General features: G+C 53.7%; 1 protein-coding gene across 2 annotated transcripts in view; it reads right to left on the bottom strand.

The window, feature by feature from the left end:
- Positions 1–14,984, bottom strand: part of pigk (phosphatidylinositol glycan anchor biosynthesis, class K) — a 229,411-nt gene that overhangs the window by 200,538 nt on the left and 13,889 nt on the right. For both annotated transcript variants that reach the window (XM_072510417.1, XM_072510416.1), the window contains exons 2-3: positions 4,852–4,905; positions 1,555–1,646 (exon numbers count right to left, since the gene is read on the bottom strand). In XM_072510417.1, coding sequence (XP_072366518.1) covers positions 1,555–1,646; positions 4,852–4,905 — 146 coding nt within the window. The remainder of the gene's footprint in view (positions 1–1,554; positions 1,647–4,851; positions 4,906–14,984) is intronic.

Raw genomic sequence — 14,984 nt, 5'->3', positions numbered from 1 at the left:
AGCTTCGCGTTTTGACAATGCCAGCACTCACGATCAGCGATTAGTCCGAGCTTGCATTTGTACAGTGCCTGGACACGTTTTTCAGAAGCTGTACATCTGGGCTGCGGGTTTTACTGACCCCCAGGTCAGAGGGGAGCATCAGCCATGGCTGCAGTTCCTGATCAGTCTCCACTGCTGATGAGTGAACATGCATGAACATCATTACCGTCAGGGCGGAAGGGAACGAGGTCACGCTGGCCAGCACAGCAGCATAGCGGTTAGAATTGTTGCTTCACAGCTCCAGGGTCCCAGGTTCGATTCCCGGCTTGGCTCACTGTCTGTGCGGAGTCTGCGCGTTCTCCGGGTCTGCGTGGGTTTTCTCCGTGTGCTCCGGTTTCCTCCCACAGGTCCCGATAGACGTGCTGTTAGGTGAATTGGAAATTCTGAAATTTCCCTCCGTGTACCCGAACAGGCGCCGGAATGTGACGACTTGGGGATTTTCACAGCAACTTCATTGCAGTGTTAATGTAAGCTTACTTGTGACAATAAAGATTATCAGGAGGTTTTGAGATTATTCAAACTGCCCGCTGATACTTTCAATCAGCCATGATGTGGAGATGCCGGCGTTGGACTGGGGTGAGCACAGTAAGTCTTACAACACCAGGTTTGTTTAAAATCACTAACTTTCGGAGTGCAGCTCCTTCCTCAGGTGAATGAAGAGGTAGATCCAAAAGCTAGTGATTTGAAACAAACCTGTTGGACTTTAACCTGGTGTTGTAAGACTTCTTACTTTCCATCAGGACACACACATGGAAGAATGACCACTTGGGAGAGTGATTGTAGCTCCGCAGTGGATTCAAATGGTTCAGGGAGGGGTGCACATAGAGGGAGGGGGAGGGAGAAAAGAATTGGCTAAAACAGCTAGGGTAAAAATGAAGAAAGCATTTGTGCTTATATTGTGCCTTAACGCATCTGGCAGAACATCTTAAAACACAGCACCTACTCGGAACCACTGTTAAGTGCAATTAGTGCCTTTCAAGTGCCCACTTCTTGGAGGCTTGAGCACAAAATCTAGGTCAACACTTTGAGTGCAGTGCTGCATCTTTCAGATGAATGGTTGACCTGAATCCATCTGTTCTTTCAGCTGGATGTTAAAAACCTCGTGGCACTATTTCAAAGGGAAGCAGGAGACGTTCCCCTTGATGCCGTGGCTAATATTCATCCCTCAACCCACATCACAAGAAGGGACGACAGGTCATTTATCCCATTGCCATGCACAAACACTGCACACTTCACCGACTGCAAAACCCACAGGGGCTTCCCGAAGTGTCGAAACGCAATGTGTAAAGAGAAAAGAATGATCCTGCTTTTAAGTAAAGCGGGCACTCCCCAAGCAACGTTAATGAACAGGAAAGCTACCACATCAACACCAGCTGGCGCGGTGCATTTACAGCTCCGTCAGGTTTCTGTCCTCATCACATCTTTCCCTCTCCTCATCACATCTTTCCCTCTCCAGGGCTCCACGGACTGAAGAACAAGGTGGGCACTTTGTGACTTTCTGCAGTCTTTCCTTACCTGTCTGGGATGCCGAGTCTCTTGACGCTTCTATAAATTGACAGCGTATTGGCAACATGACGATAGTTGAACCAGAACCTGGACGTGCACACCTTGGGAGTAGAAACCAGAAGAGCAGAACAATTAACGGCTCATCACAGGCAGGCCATCCTGTTGTGACAAGGTGCAATAATGCCCTGCAGCAAATTCTTTCTCCTGCAGTAATTGCAGAATGCTCAACAAGAAATTTCAGATGCCAGCTGGGTGAGGCACCCCAGTCAGATCACTAAAATTTATAGTTCAGATGCCCACTTGTTTATTGCTCAGATACCTCTCACTAGGTCAGGGCATCAGAGAAGGAGGCTGAGACAGTACAGTGGCAGCTTCATACCTGAACTGTGCTACACCTGAACTGGAAGCACTCGATGGAGCAATGTAGAAGGAGCTTCATATCTCCTCATGCTTTGGTTTTAGGACAGCATTGCAGACACGTTTTCTCTGCTTCAGAACATTCTGCTTGACCAGCAAGTAGCAGAGGTGGACAGTAGGTGCGGGAATCAGACAGTCCTACATACCCCAACACTAACATCAGTCACCTTATCCAACAACGTTTATTTATGTAGCCCCTTTCATGCATTAAAATGTTTCCAGGGGTTTTACAGGTGTGCTATCAAAGAAAACTCGACACCAAACCACATAAGGAGATATTGTTCCAATCATGGGATGGGACCATCGCTGGCTAGACCAGCATTTATTCACTGTTTCTAACTGCCCGTGAGAAGGTCATGGTGAACTGCCTTCCTGAACTGCTGGAGTCCATATGGTGGAGGCACAAAAATCTCAGATCAAGGGATCTCCAGGTGTTTGACCCAGTGACAGTGAAGGAATGATATAGTTTGAAGTCAGGATGAGATTCAGCTCAGAGGGGAACTTCAAAGTGGTGGTGTTCCCGTGGGCCTGCTGCCCTTGTCCCTCTAGGTGGTCGAGGTCGTGGATTTGGAAGGTGCGGTCGAGGGCAGCACGGTGGCTGTGCAGTGGTTAGTACTGCTGCCTCACGGCCCCAAGGTCCCAGGTTCGATCCCGGCTCTGGGTCACTGACCGTGTGGAGTTTGCACATTCTCCTCGTGTTTGCGTGGGTTTCGCCCCCACAACCCAAAGATGTGCAAGGTAGGTGGATTGGCCACGCTAAATTGCCCTTTAACTGGGAAAAAAGAAATTGGGACGGTGCTGTCGAAGGAGCCTTAGTGAGTTGCTGCAGTGCACCCTGAAGATGTTACACACGGCTGCCGCTGTGCGCCGCTAGCGGAAGGAGGTGGCTGTTTAATCTGGTGGATGGACCATCAATCAAGAGAGCTGCTTTTCCCTGGATTATGTCAAGTTTCTTGAGTGGTGTTGAAGCTGCCCTCATCTGCAGAAGGGGGAAAAGAGCATTCCATCACTGACTTGTGTCCTGTAGATGGCGGACAGGCGTTGGGGACTCAGGCAGCGAGATACTTGTCACAGAATTCCCAGCCTCTGACCTGCTCTTGCAGCTGCTGTATTTATGACTAGTCCGGGTCAGTTTCTCATCAATGGTAACCCCCAGGATGTTGACAGTGGGGGATTTAGCGATATTAATGCCATTGAATGTCCAGGGGAGACGGTTAGATTCGCTCTTGTTGGGAGATGGTCATTGCCTGGCACTTAAGTGGCATTTAGCAGCTCCATCACACATCAGCCCAACCTGAATGTTGTCCAGGTCTTGCTTAACGTAGCGGAGATGTTGTGAATGGCACTGAACACTGTGCAGTCATTAGTATGGTAAGAAGTTTTACAACACCAGGTTAAAGTCCAACAGGTTTGTTTCGATGTCACTAGCTTTCGGAGCGCTGCTCCTTCCTCAGGTGAATGAAGAGGTATGTTCCAGAAACATATATATTGACAAATTCAAAGATGCCAGACAATGCTTAGAATGCGAGCATTAGCAGTTAATTAAGTCTTTACAGATCCAGAGATCGGCATAACCACAGGTTAAAGAGGTGTGAATTGTCTCAAGCCAGGACAGTTGGTAGGATTTCGCAAGCCCAGGCCAGATGGTGGGGGATGAATGTAATGCGACATGAATCCCAGGTCCCGGTTGAGGCCTCACTCATGTGTGCGGAACTTGGCTATAAGCTTCTGCTCGGCGATTTTGCGTTGTTGCGCGTCCTGAAGGCCGCCTTGGAGAACGCTTACCCGGAGATCAGAGGCTGAATGCGCTTGACTGCTGAAGTGTTCCCCGACTGGAAGGGAACATTCCTGCCTGGTGATTGTCGCGCGATGTCCGTTCATTCGTTGTCGCAGCGTCTGCATGGTCTCGCCAATGTACCATGCTTCGGGACATCCTTTCCTGCAGCGTATGAGGTAGACAACGTTGGCCGAGTCGCACGAGTATGTACCTCATACGCTGCAGGAAAGGATGTCCCGAAGCGTGGTACAGACGCTGCAACAATGAATGAACGGACATCGCACGACCATCACCAGGCAGGAATGTTGCCTTCCAGTCGGGGAACACTTCAGCAGTCAAGGGCATTCAGCCTCGGATCTCCGGGTAAGCGTTCTCCAAGGCGGCCTTCAGGACCCGCGACAACGCAGAATCGCCGAGCAGAAGCTTATAGCCAAGTTCCGCACACATGAGTGCGGCCTCAACCGGGACCTGGGATTCATGTCGCAATACATTCATCCCCCACCATCTGGCCTGGGCTTGTGAAATCCTACCAACTGTCCCGGCTTGAGACAATTCACACCTCTTTAACCTGGGGTTACCGCTATCTCTGGATCTGTAAAGACTTAATTACCTGCAAATGCTCACATTCTAAGCATTGTCTTGCATCTTTGAATCTGTCTATATATATATGTTTCTGGAGCATACCTCTTCATTCACCTGAGTAAGGAGCAGCGCTCCGAAAGCTAGTGTTTGAAACAAACCTGTTGGACTTTAACCTGGTGTTGTAAGACTTCTTACTGTGCTCACCCCAGTCCAACGTCGGCATCTCCACATCATGGTCATTAGTATGGTCAAAGAACTACATTTTAAGAAGCAGCTTAAAGAAGAGAGACGTAGAGAACCAGTGAGGTCTGAGGCAGGAGTTCTAAACCAGAATCGGAGCAGCACACAGTTATCAGCGGATTGTCGGGCTGGAGGAGGTGGTAGAGAGAGAGGGGGGGACAAGGGTGAACATTTCAATCATGCGTTTTTAGGAAACCAACACCAAGCAGGAGGCAGCCGAGCGATGAGGACATGCTCTATCAACCGGTGGAAAACTGTTGTGAGCGTCATAGTGTCTTGTACAATCTCACCAGAACAGCCCAATTGTTTGTGTGACCACTTCTGAGGAACTCCTTTACTCGAGTCTGTATGAACAAAAACACAATAGGTACACATTAGGAAACATTCTGAACAGGACTTGCAGCTTGTTTGCTACTGTCTATTTTAGCATTTGCTTCTTAGTCAGATGTTCGCGTTTCAATCTGAACTTTTTAAAGTTACTTTCATTTAAGGTACGAGGGATCCTGACACTTATGTAGAGTTGAGCGATGGAGCAACCACACCTGGTGTTAGCTTAAGATCAGACCAGAATAAGAATTTCCAGGGCAGCACGGTGGCGCAGTGGTTAGCACTGCTGCCTCACGGCACCGAGGACCCCGGTTCAGTGCCGGCCCAGGGTCACTGTGGAGTTGACTGCACTGTCCGTGTGGAGTTTGCACATTCTCCCAGTGTCTGGGTGGATCTAATTTCCACCACCCAGATGTGCAGGGTAGGTGGATTGGCCACGCTAAATTGACCCCTAATTGGAAAAAATAATTGGGTACTCGAAAGTTATAGAAAGAATTTTGAATGGTTTCAGAGGTACTGGGTGGATAATAGGCTTCACAAGCAAGACAGCACTGGGAGTGGGGAGAGTACAACATGGACACGGACACACACTGTCTCACGCACACGGGCAGAGCAAGAGATGTTGTGGGGGAGAGGAGAGAGAGAGAGAGACAGGCAGAGCGGGAGAGAAAGCGAGAGACAGGCAGAGCGGGAGGGAGAGAGAGAGACAGGCAGAGCGGGAGGGGGAGAGAGAGACAGGCAGAGCGGGAGGGGGGGAGAGAGACAGGCAGAGTGGAGGGAGAGAGAGAGACAGGCAGAGTGGAGGGAGAGAGAGAGAGACAGGCAGAGCGGGAGTGAAAGAGAGAGACAGGCAAAGCGGGAGTGAAAGAGAGAGACAGGCAGAGCGGGAGGGAGAGAGAGAGACAGGCAGAGCGGGAGGGAGAGAGAGAGACAGGCAGAGCGGGAGTGAAAGAGGCAGGCAAAGCGGGAGTGAAAGAGAGAGACAGGCAGAGCGGGAGGGAGAGAGAGAGACAGGCAGAGCGGGAGGGAGGGAGAGAGAGACAGGCAGAGCGGGAGGGGGAGAGAGAGACAGGCAGAGCGGGAGGAGAGGGAGAGAGAGAGACAGGCAGAGCGGGAGAGAAGAGAGACAGGCAGAGCGGGAGGGAGAGAGAGAGACAGGCAGAGCCAGAGGGGGAGAGAGAGAGAGAGACAGGCAGAGCGGGAGAGAGATAGACAGCCAGAGCGGTAGAGAGAGAGAGACAGGCAGAGAGGGAGGGAAAGAGAGAGACAGGTAGAGCGGGAGAGAAAGAGAGAGACAGGCAGAGCGGGAGGGAGAGAGAGAGAGAGAGAGACAGGCAGAGCGGGAGAGAAAGAAAGAGAGAGACAGGCAGAGCGGGAGGGAAAGCGAGAGAAAGGCAGAGCGGGAAGGAAAGAGAGAGACAGGCAGAGCCGGAGGGAGAGAGAGAGACAGGCAGAGCGGGAGAGAGAGAGAGACAGACAGACAGAGTGGGAGGGAGAGAGACAGGCAGAGCGGGAGGGAGAGAGACAGCCAGAGCGGTAGAGAGAGAGAGAGAGACACAGGCAGAGCGGGAGGGAGAGAGAGAGACAGAGCAGGAGGGAGAGAGCGAGAGACAGGCAGAGCGGGAGGGAGAGAGAGAGACAGGTAGAGCGGGAGGGAGAGAGAGAGACAGGCAGAGCGGGAGAGAGACAGGCAGAGCGGGAGGGAGAGAGGGAGACAGGCAGAGTGGGAGGGAGAGAGAGAGAGAGACAGAGTGGGAGGGAGAGAGAGAGACAGGCAGAGCGGGAGGGAGAGAGAGAGACAGGCAGAGTGGGAGGGAGAGAGAGAGACAGGCAGAGCGGGAGGGAGAGAGAGAGAGAGACAGGCAGAGCGGGAGAGAAAGAGAGAGACAGGCAGAGCGGGAGGGAGAGAGAGAGAGACAGGCAGAGTGGGAGGGAGAGAGAGAGAGACAGGCAGGCAGAGCGGGAGAGAGATAGACAGCCAGAGCGGTAGAGAGAGAGAGACAGGTAGAGCGGGAGAGAGAGAGACAGGTAGAGCGGGAGGGAGAGAGAGAGACAGGCAGAGTGGGAGGGAGAGAGAGAGAGAGACAGGCAGAGTGGGAGGGAGAGAGAGAGAGACAGGCAGGCAGAGCGGGAGAGAGATAGACAGCCAGAGCGGTAGAGAGAGAGAGACAGGTAGAGCGGGAGAGAGAGAGACAGGTAGAGCGGGAGGGAGAGAGAGAGACAGGCAGAGTGGGAGGGAGAGAGAGAGAGAGACAGGCAGAGCGGGAGAGAGAGAGACAGGCAGATCGCCACACACACACACACACACTAAATTGTCTTCCCCTCTGATTGGAGTAACATACATTCATGCCCAGAGAACGCAATGCACCGAGATCCTTTAGAGTTATCTGAATTATACCATCTGGAGCTCTTGGACTGAAATAACCCCAGGAGAATTCCAGACAAGCAACTTTATTTCCTTAAAGACTTAACATGAATGAATCAAAGACACAGCTTCCAAACCGACAGGATGCAGCTAGTTAGGCTTGAGGTCACGGTCAAGCTGAGCATTGCCAGGTCTCTGAGCTGGATGGTTCCAGCATTCAAAGATTTGGCTGTAGCTGGAGATGGGAATGGATTCAGACAAACTCACTAAGATGCATCTGGCTGCGATTTAACCATGACAAAGGCATTTCTCACAGCAAAAATCTGCATGCGGCCAGTTCGGATCAACTCTTGATGTAGTGTGTTGCTTCTCTCTGCTCCTCGATTCTATAGACTGAATACGCCCTCTCGATCCTAAAGACTGATTACGCCCTCTCGATCCTATAGACTGATTATGCCCTCTCGATCCTATAGACTGATTATGCCCTCTCGATCCTATAGACTGATTATGCCCTCTCGATCCTATAGACTGATTATGCCCTCTCGATCCTATAGACTGATTATGCCCTCTCGATCCTATAGACTGATTATGCCCTCTCGATCCTATAGACTGATTATGCCCTCTCGATCCTATAGACTGATTATGCCCTCTCGATCCTATAGACTGATTATGCCCTCTCGATCCTATAGACTGATTATGCCCTCTCGATCCTATAGACTGATTATGCCCTCTCGATCCTATAGACTGATTATGCCCTCTCGATCCTATAGACTGATTATGCCCTCTCGATCCTATAGACTGATTATGCCCTCTCGATCCTATAGACTGATTATGCCCTCTCGATCCTATAGACTGATTATGCCCTCTCGATCCTATAGACTGATTATGCCCTCTCGATCCTATAGACTGATTATGCCCTCTCGATCCTATAGACTGATTATGCCCTCTCGATCCTATAGACTGATTATGCCCTCTCGATCCTATAGACTGATTATGCCCTCTCGATCCTATAGACTGATTATGCCCTCTCGATCCTATAGACTGATTATGCCCTCTCGATCCTATAGACTGATTATGCCCTCTCGATCCTATAGACTGATTATGCCCTCTCGATCCTATAGACTGATTATGCCCTCTCGATCCTATAGACTGATTATGCCCTCTCGATCCTATAGACTGATTATGCCCTCTCGATCCTATAGACTGATTATGCCCTCTCGATCCTATAGACTGATTATGCCCTCTCGATCCTATAGACTGATTATGCCCTCTCGATCCTATAGACTGATTATGCCCTCTCGATCCTATAGACTGATTATGCCCTCTCGATCCTATAGACTGATTATGCCCTCTCGATCCTATAGACTGATTATGCCCTCTCGATCCTATAGACTGATTATGCCCTCTCGATCCTATAGACTGATTATGCCCTCTCGATCCTATAGACTGATTATGCCCTCTCGATCCTATAGACTGATTATGCCCTCTCGATCCTATAGACTGATCATGCCCTCTCGATCCTATAGACTGATCATGCCCTCTCGATCCTATAGACTGATCATGCCCTCTCGATCCTATAGACTGATTATGCCCTCTCGATCCTATAGACTGATTATGCCCTCTCGATCCTATAGACTGATTATGCCCTCTCGATCCTATAGACTGATTATGCCCTCTCGATCCTATAGACTGATTATGCCCTCTCGATCCTATAGACTGATTATGCCCTCTCGATCCTATAGACTGATTATGCCCTCTCGATCCTATAGACTGATTATGCCCTCTCGATCCTATAGACTGATTATGCCCTCTCGATCCTATAGACTGATTATGCCCTCTCGATCCTATAGACTGATTATGCCCTCTCGATCCTATAGACTGATTATGCCCTCTCGATCCTATAGACTGATTATGCCCTCTCGATCCTATAGACTGATTATGCCCTCTCGATCCTATAGACTGATTATGCCCTCTCGATCCTATAGACTGATTATGCCCTCTCGATCCTATAGACTGATTATGCCCTCTCGATCCTATAGACTGATTATGCCCTCTCGATCCTATAGACTGATTATGCCCTGTCTCACATCACCCCATGTGGGTTCTGCCGCGTTCACAGCCACCCGCCCTCCCCATTCCATACTTTTGCATTTCATCTTAGAAAATAGACAAACAGTGGCAGTACAGGACTCGAATATTGCTGAAAAGAGATGCTGCTGAAGCTTTTCATCTTACATTCATCAGGACAAATGCAAGAATTCCAAATTTCAAAACAAACACAGCGATCTAAACTACCCGAGAAAAGAGTGCTGATTGACTGGCAAGTTGACTCGGATTGGCCAAGGTGTTGCCATGGAGACAATGACGGTGACGTTGCCTCACCCGTAAGTTGAAACAACATCTTTATGTCCACCCTATCAAATCCTTTCACAATCTCGAAGCTCTCGCTCGGTTCACATGCTGTTGGTCTTTTCTGGAGAAAGGATTATCCCAGCCTACTGAATCCTTCCTGTTAGACATAATCTCTCCATTCTGGGGTCATTGCGGTATCCTGGACATCCTGCTTTCGCCAGATTAGAATTCCTGCTAATTATTTACATTTTGATACAGAAGCTATCTTCAGTCCGGCGGAATGGGCAGATGAAATGAAATGTGAGGAGAGTGCAGTGGCTCATTTTGGTAGGGCGAATGAGGAGCGGAAATAGAAAATAGAGTCCAATTCTAAAGGAATGTAAGAACAGAGATCCCTGGGGAATTACTCTTTCAGAACGGTTACAGCACAACAGAAGGTCATTCAGCCCCGCGGGTCCTACTGTCTGAAAGAGCAACTTACCTAGCCCCACCCACCCCCTCTCATAACTCTGCAAATTATTTTCTCTTCAGATAATGATCCCCCCCCTTTCAAAAGCCTCCGTTAAATTGGCCTCCAGCACACGCCCAGGCCGTGCATTCCAGAACCACTTGCTGCGTGAAAAGTTTTTTCCTCATGTCACAGATGGGTTCTGGATCATTCCGCCAGTGGAAACAGTTTCTCTCTATGTAGCCTGGAGAGGGATGGGTGTGAAGGGGCAGGGATGACCGGGTGAGAAGGAGGGGAGGGGAGATGGGCAGGTGTGACGGACGGGAGGAGAGATGGGCAGGTATGAAGGAGGGATGAGATGGGAAAGTGTGAAGGAGGGGGGAGGGAGGGATACGGGCAGGTACGAAGGAGGGGGAGATGGGCGGGTGTGAAGGAGGGGGGGATATGAGCAGGTGTGAAGGGGGGAGATGGGCAAGTGTGAAGGAGGGAGAGGGAGGGGCAGGTGTGAAGGAGGGGGGATGGCGGGTGTGAGGGAGGACAAGAGGAACGGGTGTGAAGTAGGGGGAGGGGAGCGGGTGTGAGGGAGGGGGAGGGGAGTGGGTGTGAAGGAGGGGGAGGGGAGCGGGTGTGAAGGAGGGGGAGGGGAGCGGGTGTGAAGGAGGGGAAGGGGAGCAGGTGTGAAGGAGCGGTGGGCGAGCAGGTGTGAAGGAGGGGGAGAGAAGCGGGTGTGGAGGAGGGGGAGGGAGGTGGGCGTGTATGAAGGAGGGGAGGAGCGGTTGTGGAGGAGATGGGGAGATGGGCAGGTGTGGAGGAGGGGGAGGGAGGTGGGCGGGTGTGGAAGAGGGGGAGGAGGGGGGAAGATGGGCAGGTGTGGAGGGGGGGGCAGGTGTGGAGGAGGGGGGCAGGTGTAGAGGAGGGGGGGCAGGTGTGGAGGAGGGGGAGCGTGGGCAGGTGTGGGGGAGGGAGAAGGGGGAGGGGGGGCAGGTGTGGGGGAGGGAGGGGGGGGCAGGTGTGGAGGAGAGGGGGGAGAGGGGGAGGTGGGCGGGTGTCTAGGAGGGGGAGGTGGGCGGGTGTCTAGGAAGGGGAGATGGGCGGGTGTGAAGGAGGTGGGCCGGTGTGGAGGAGGGGGGGGCGGGTATGGAGGAGGGGGAGATGGGCGGGTGTGGAGGAGGGGGAGGTGGGCAGGTGTGGAGGAGGGGGAGGTGGGCAGTTGTGGAGGAGGGGGAGGTGGGCAGGTGTGGAGGAGGGGGAGATGGCAAGGTGTGGAGGAGGGGGAGATGGCAGGTGTGGAGGAGGGGGAGATGGCAGGTGTGGAGGAGGGGGAGATGGCAGGTGTGGAGGAGGGGGAGATGGCAGGTGTGGAGGAGGGGGAGATGGCAGGTGTGGAGGAGGGGGAGATGGCAGGTGTGGAGGAGGGGGAGCTGGCGGGTGTGGAGGAGGGGGAGATGGGCAGGTGTGGAGGAGGGGGAGATGGGCAGGTGTGGAGGAGGGGGAGATGGGCAGGTGTGGAGGAGGGGGAGATGGGCAGGTGTGGAGGAGGGGGAGATGGGCAGGTGTGGAGGAGGGGGAGATGGGCAGGTGTGGAGGAGGGGGAGATGGGCAGGTGTGGAGGAGGGGGAGATGGGCAGGTGTGGAGGAGGGGGAGATGGGCAGGTGTGGAGGAGGGGGAGATGGGCGGGTGTGGAGGAGGAGGGGGAGATGGGCGGGTGTGGAGGAGGAGGAGGGGGAGATGGGCGGGTGTGGAGGAGGGGGGAGGTGGGCGGGTGTGGAGGAGGGGGAGGTGGGCGGGTGTCGAGGAGGGGGAGATGGGCAGGTGTTGAGGAGGGGAGGGGAGGTCGGCGGGTGTCGAGGAGGGGGAGATTGGCAGGTGTGGAGGAGGGGGAGTTGGGCGGGTGTTGAGGAGGGGGAGATGGGCAGGTGTGGAGGAGGGGGAGGTGGGCCGGTGTGGAGGAGGGGGGATGGCGGGTGTGGAGGAGGGGGAGGTGGGCAGGTGTGGAGGAGGGGGGGGGGGTGGCGAGTGTGGAGGAGGGGGAGATGGGCGGGTGTGACATGGCGGGTGTGGAGGAGGGGGAGATGGGCGGGTGTGGAGGAGGGGGAGATGGGCGGGTGTGGAGGAGGGGGAGATGGGCGGGTGTGGAGGAGGGGGAGATGGGCGGGTGTGGAGGGGGTGAGATGACGGGTGTGGAGGGGGGGGGCGATGGCGGGTGTGGAGGAGGGGGAGATGGCGGGTGTGGAGGGGGGTGAGGTAGGCGGGTGTGGAGGGGGGGAGGGGGGGCGGGTGTGGAGGGGGGGGAGGAGGGGGCGGGTGTGGAGGAAGGGGGAGGGGGGCGGGTGTGGAGGAAGGGGGAGGGGGGCGGGTGTGGAGGAGGGGGAGGAATGAACTAACTTCACAGAACTGTTCCAGCATCGGAGCCAGCTTTAGACCCACCGTAGTCTCCAAATGGGCAATGACACTGCCATTTCCCCAGCTTGCTCCTCTAACCCTGCACTTTCTTCCTTTCCAGATAATCATAGAATCATAGACTTTACAGTGCGGAAGGAGGCCATTCGGCCCATCAAGTCTGCACTGGCTCTTACAAAGGGCACCCTATGTATCTACCCTATCCCCGTAACCCCCACTTAACATTTTTTGGACACTAAGGGCAATTTATCATGGCCAATCCACCTAACCTGCCCATCTTTGGACTGTGGGAGGAAACCGGAGCACCCGGAGGAAACCCACGCACACACGGGGAGAACGTGCAGACTCCGCACAGACAGTGACCCCGCCGGGAATCGAACCTGGGACCCTGGCGCTGTGAAGCAACTGTGCTAACCACTGTGCCATCGTGCTGCCCCAATCTTTGTGGAGCTGAGAATTTAGAACTTTTGATTATTTTAATTTGATTGATTGATGTGAGTTTTATTGTCACATGTGCCGAAGTACAGTGAAAAGTATTTTTCTGCGGCCTAGGAAACGTACACAGTAGACAAAAGAGAAGAGTTGATAGTTGCACAGAATGTGAAAAAGTAGCCATGAGATGTGGAGATGCCGGCGTTGGACTGGGGTGGGCACAATAAGAAGTCTGACAACACCAGGTTAAAGTCCAACAGGTTTTGGAGCTGCGCTCCGAAAGCTAGTGTTTGAAACAAACCTGTTGGACTTTAACCTGCTGTTGGAAGACTTCTTACTGTGAAAAAGTACACAGTACACCGACAAATAAGTAATTGGTTACAGCGCGGAACAAGGGCCAAACAAAGCAAATACGACATGAGCAAGAACAGCATGGGGCACTGGGTTAGTGTGGTAGTATGCATTAGGGGTCATGTGGGACTGTGAAGCCATGATGTCATTGGCTGACAGATCCCGGGTCCTGGTTGGCTGTTGACCTCTAGCTCTGCCCTGAAGGCGGAGTATAAGAACCAGGAGTTCTCCCCCGCAGGCCAGTCTGTTGCTGAACTGCGGGGAACAAGTCACGCTTAATAAAGCCTCATCGACTTCACCTCTATTCGTCTCTCGGGAGTCTTTGTGCGCTACAATTTATTAAGCGTGCTTAAAGGACTATGGAGCTCAGGATCATCCCGGAATGCCTGAGGATCAGCCCCCACGCAGTGAACTCAGCAGCAGTTTTTAAACACTGGCAGGCTTGTTTCGAAGCATACCTCCGAACGGCCCCCGGCCGGGTCACAGAAGACCAGAAACTACAGGTCCTGCACTCGAGGGTAAGCCCGGAAATTTTCCCTCTCATCGAAGACGCAGAGGATTTCCAGACGGCGTTCGCAGCACTAAGGAGCATCTATGTTCGCCCAGTGAACCAGATCTACGCACACTACCAACTCGCAATGAGACGGCAAAGTCCCGGAGAATCGCTGGACGAATTCTACGCCGCGCTGCTAATTTTGGGACGGGCCTGCAGCTGCCCGCCGGTAAACGCGATTGAACACATGGACATGTTGATGCGCGATGCTTTTGTCGCAGGTATGAACTCTCCCCAAATCCGCCAAAGACTTTTGGAAAAAGAGTCGCTGGGACTCTCAGAGGCACGGGCCCTTGCAGCCTCCCTGGATGTAGCCGCGCGAAACGCCCCGCGCGTACGGCCCCGACCGCGCGGCAGCCCCTTGGGCTCTGTGGACCCCCGTCGCGACAAACCCCCCCCCCCCCCCCCACCCCACAGGCTTGCGCGGTTCAGACTCCAAGTCGTCCCGGGGGGGCCCGCTGCTATTTCTGCGGCCCGGCGAAACACCCCCGGCAGCGCTGCCCGGCCCCGCGCAGCGATTTGCAAGAGCTGCGGGAAAAAGGGCCATTTCGCGGCTGTGTGCCGGTCCCGGGAGGTCGCCGCTGTCCCAGGAGAAGAAGAAGTCCTGCGCGTTTCTAACGCTCCCCAACCCCCCCAGCGCCCTATGTACGACTCGCAGGCGCAGCAATTTTGGGTCCCGGCCACCGCTGTCCCCGGAGAACAAGGAGTCCTGCGCGTTTCAAACGCTCCCCAACCCCCCCAGCGCCCCATGTGCGACCCGCAGGCGCCGCCATTTTGGGTCCCGGCCACCACGAGGGGAGGAGGGGCGCCGCCATCTTGGGACCCCCCAGCCCTGTGCGACGCATGGGGGCGGCCATTTTGTCCACCCCCGCCGCCATCTTGTGACCCCCCAGCCATGTGCGATGCATGGGGGCGGTCATTTTGTTCACCCCCGCCGCCATCTTGGACGGCAACAACGGACCCCAGCATCGACGCTTCAACGGGGTTCGAGGAAGACGCTGAAGCACTACGACCATGTCTCGCCTCAATGATACTGGACCAAGCACGGCCCCGGATGCTCCAGACGACGACAACAACGGTGCTGATCAACGGGCACGAGACACCATGCCTGGTCGACTCCGGGAGCACAGAAAGCTTCATCCACCCCGACACGGTAAGATGCTGTTTTTTGACCATCCGTCCCAGTGCGCAAAA

Source organism: Scyliorhinus torazame, chromosome 7, assembly GCF_047496885.1.
Source record: "Scyliorhinus torazame isolate Kashiwa2021f chromosome 7, sScyTor2.1, whole genome shotgun sequence".
NCBI classification, from domain to species: domain Eukaryota; kingdom Metazoa; phylum Chordata; class Chondrichthyes; order Carcharhiniformes; family Scyliorhinidae; genus Scyliorhinus; species Scyliorhinus torazame.
The sequence above is the reverse complement of the archived record's forward strand: the minus strand, read 5'-3'. Positions and strand labels throughout refer to the sequence as shown.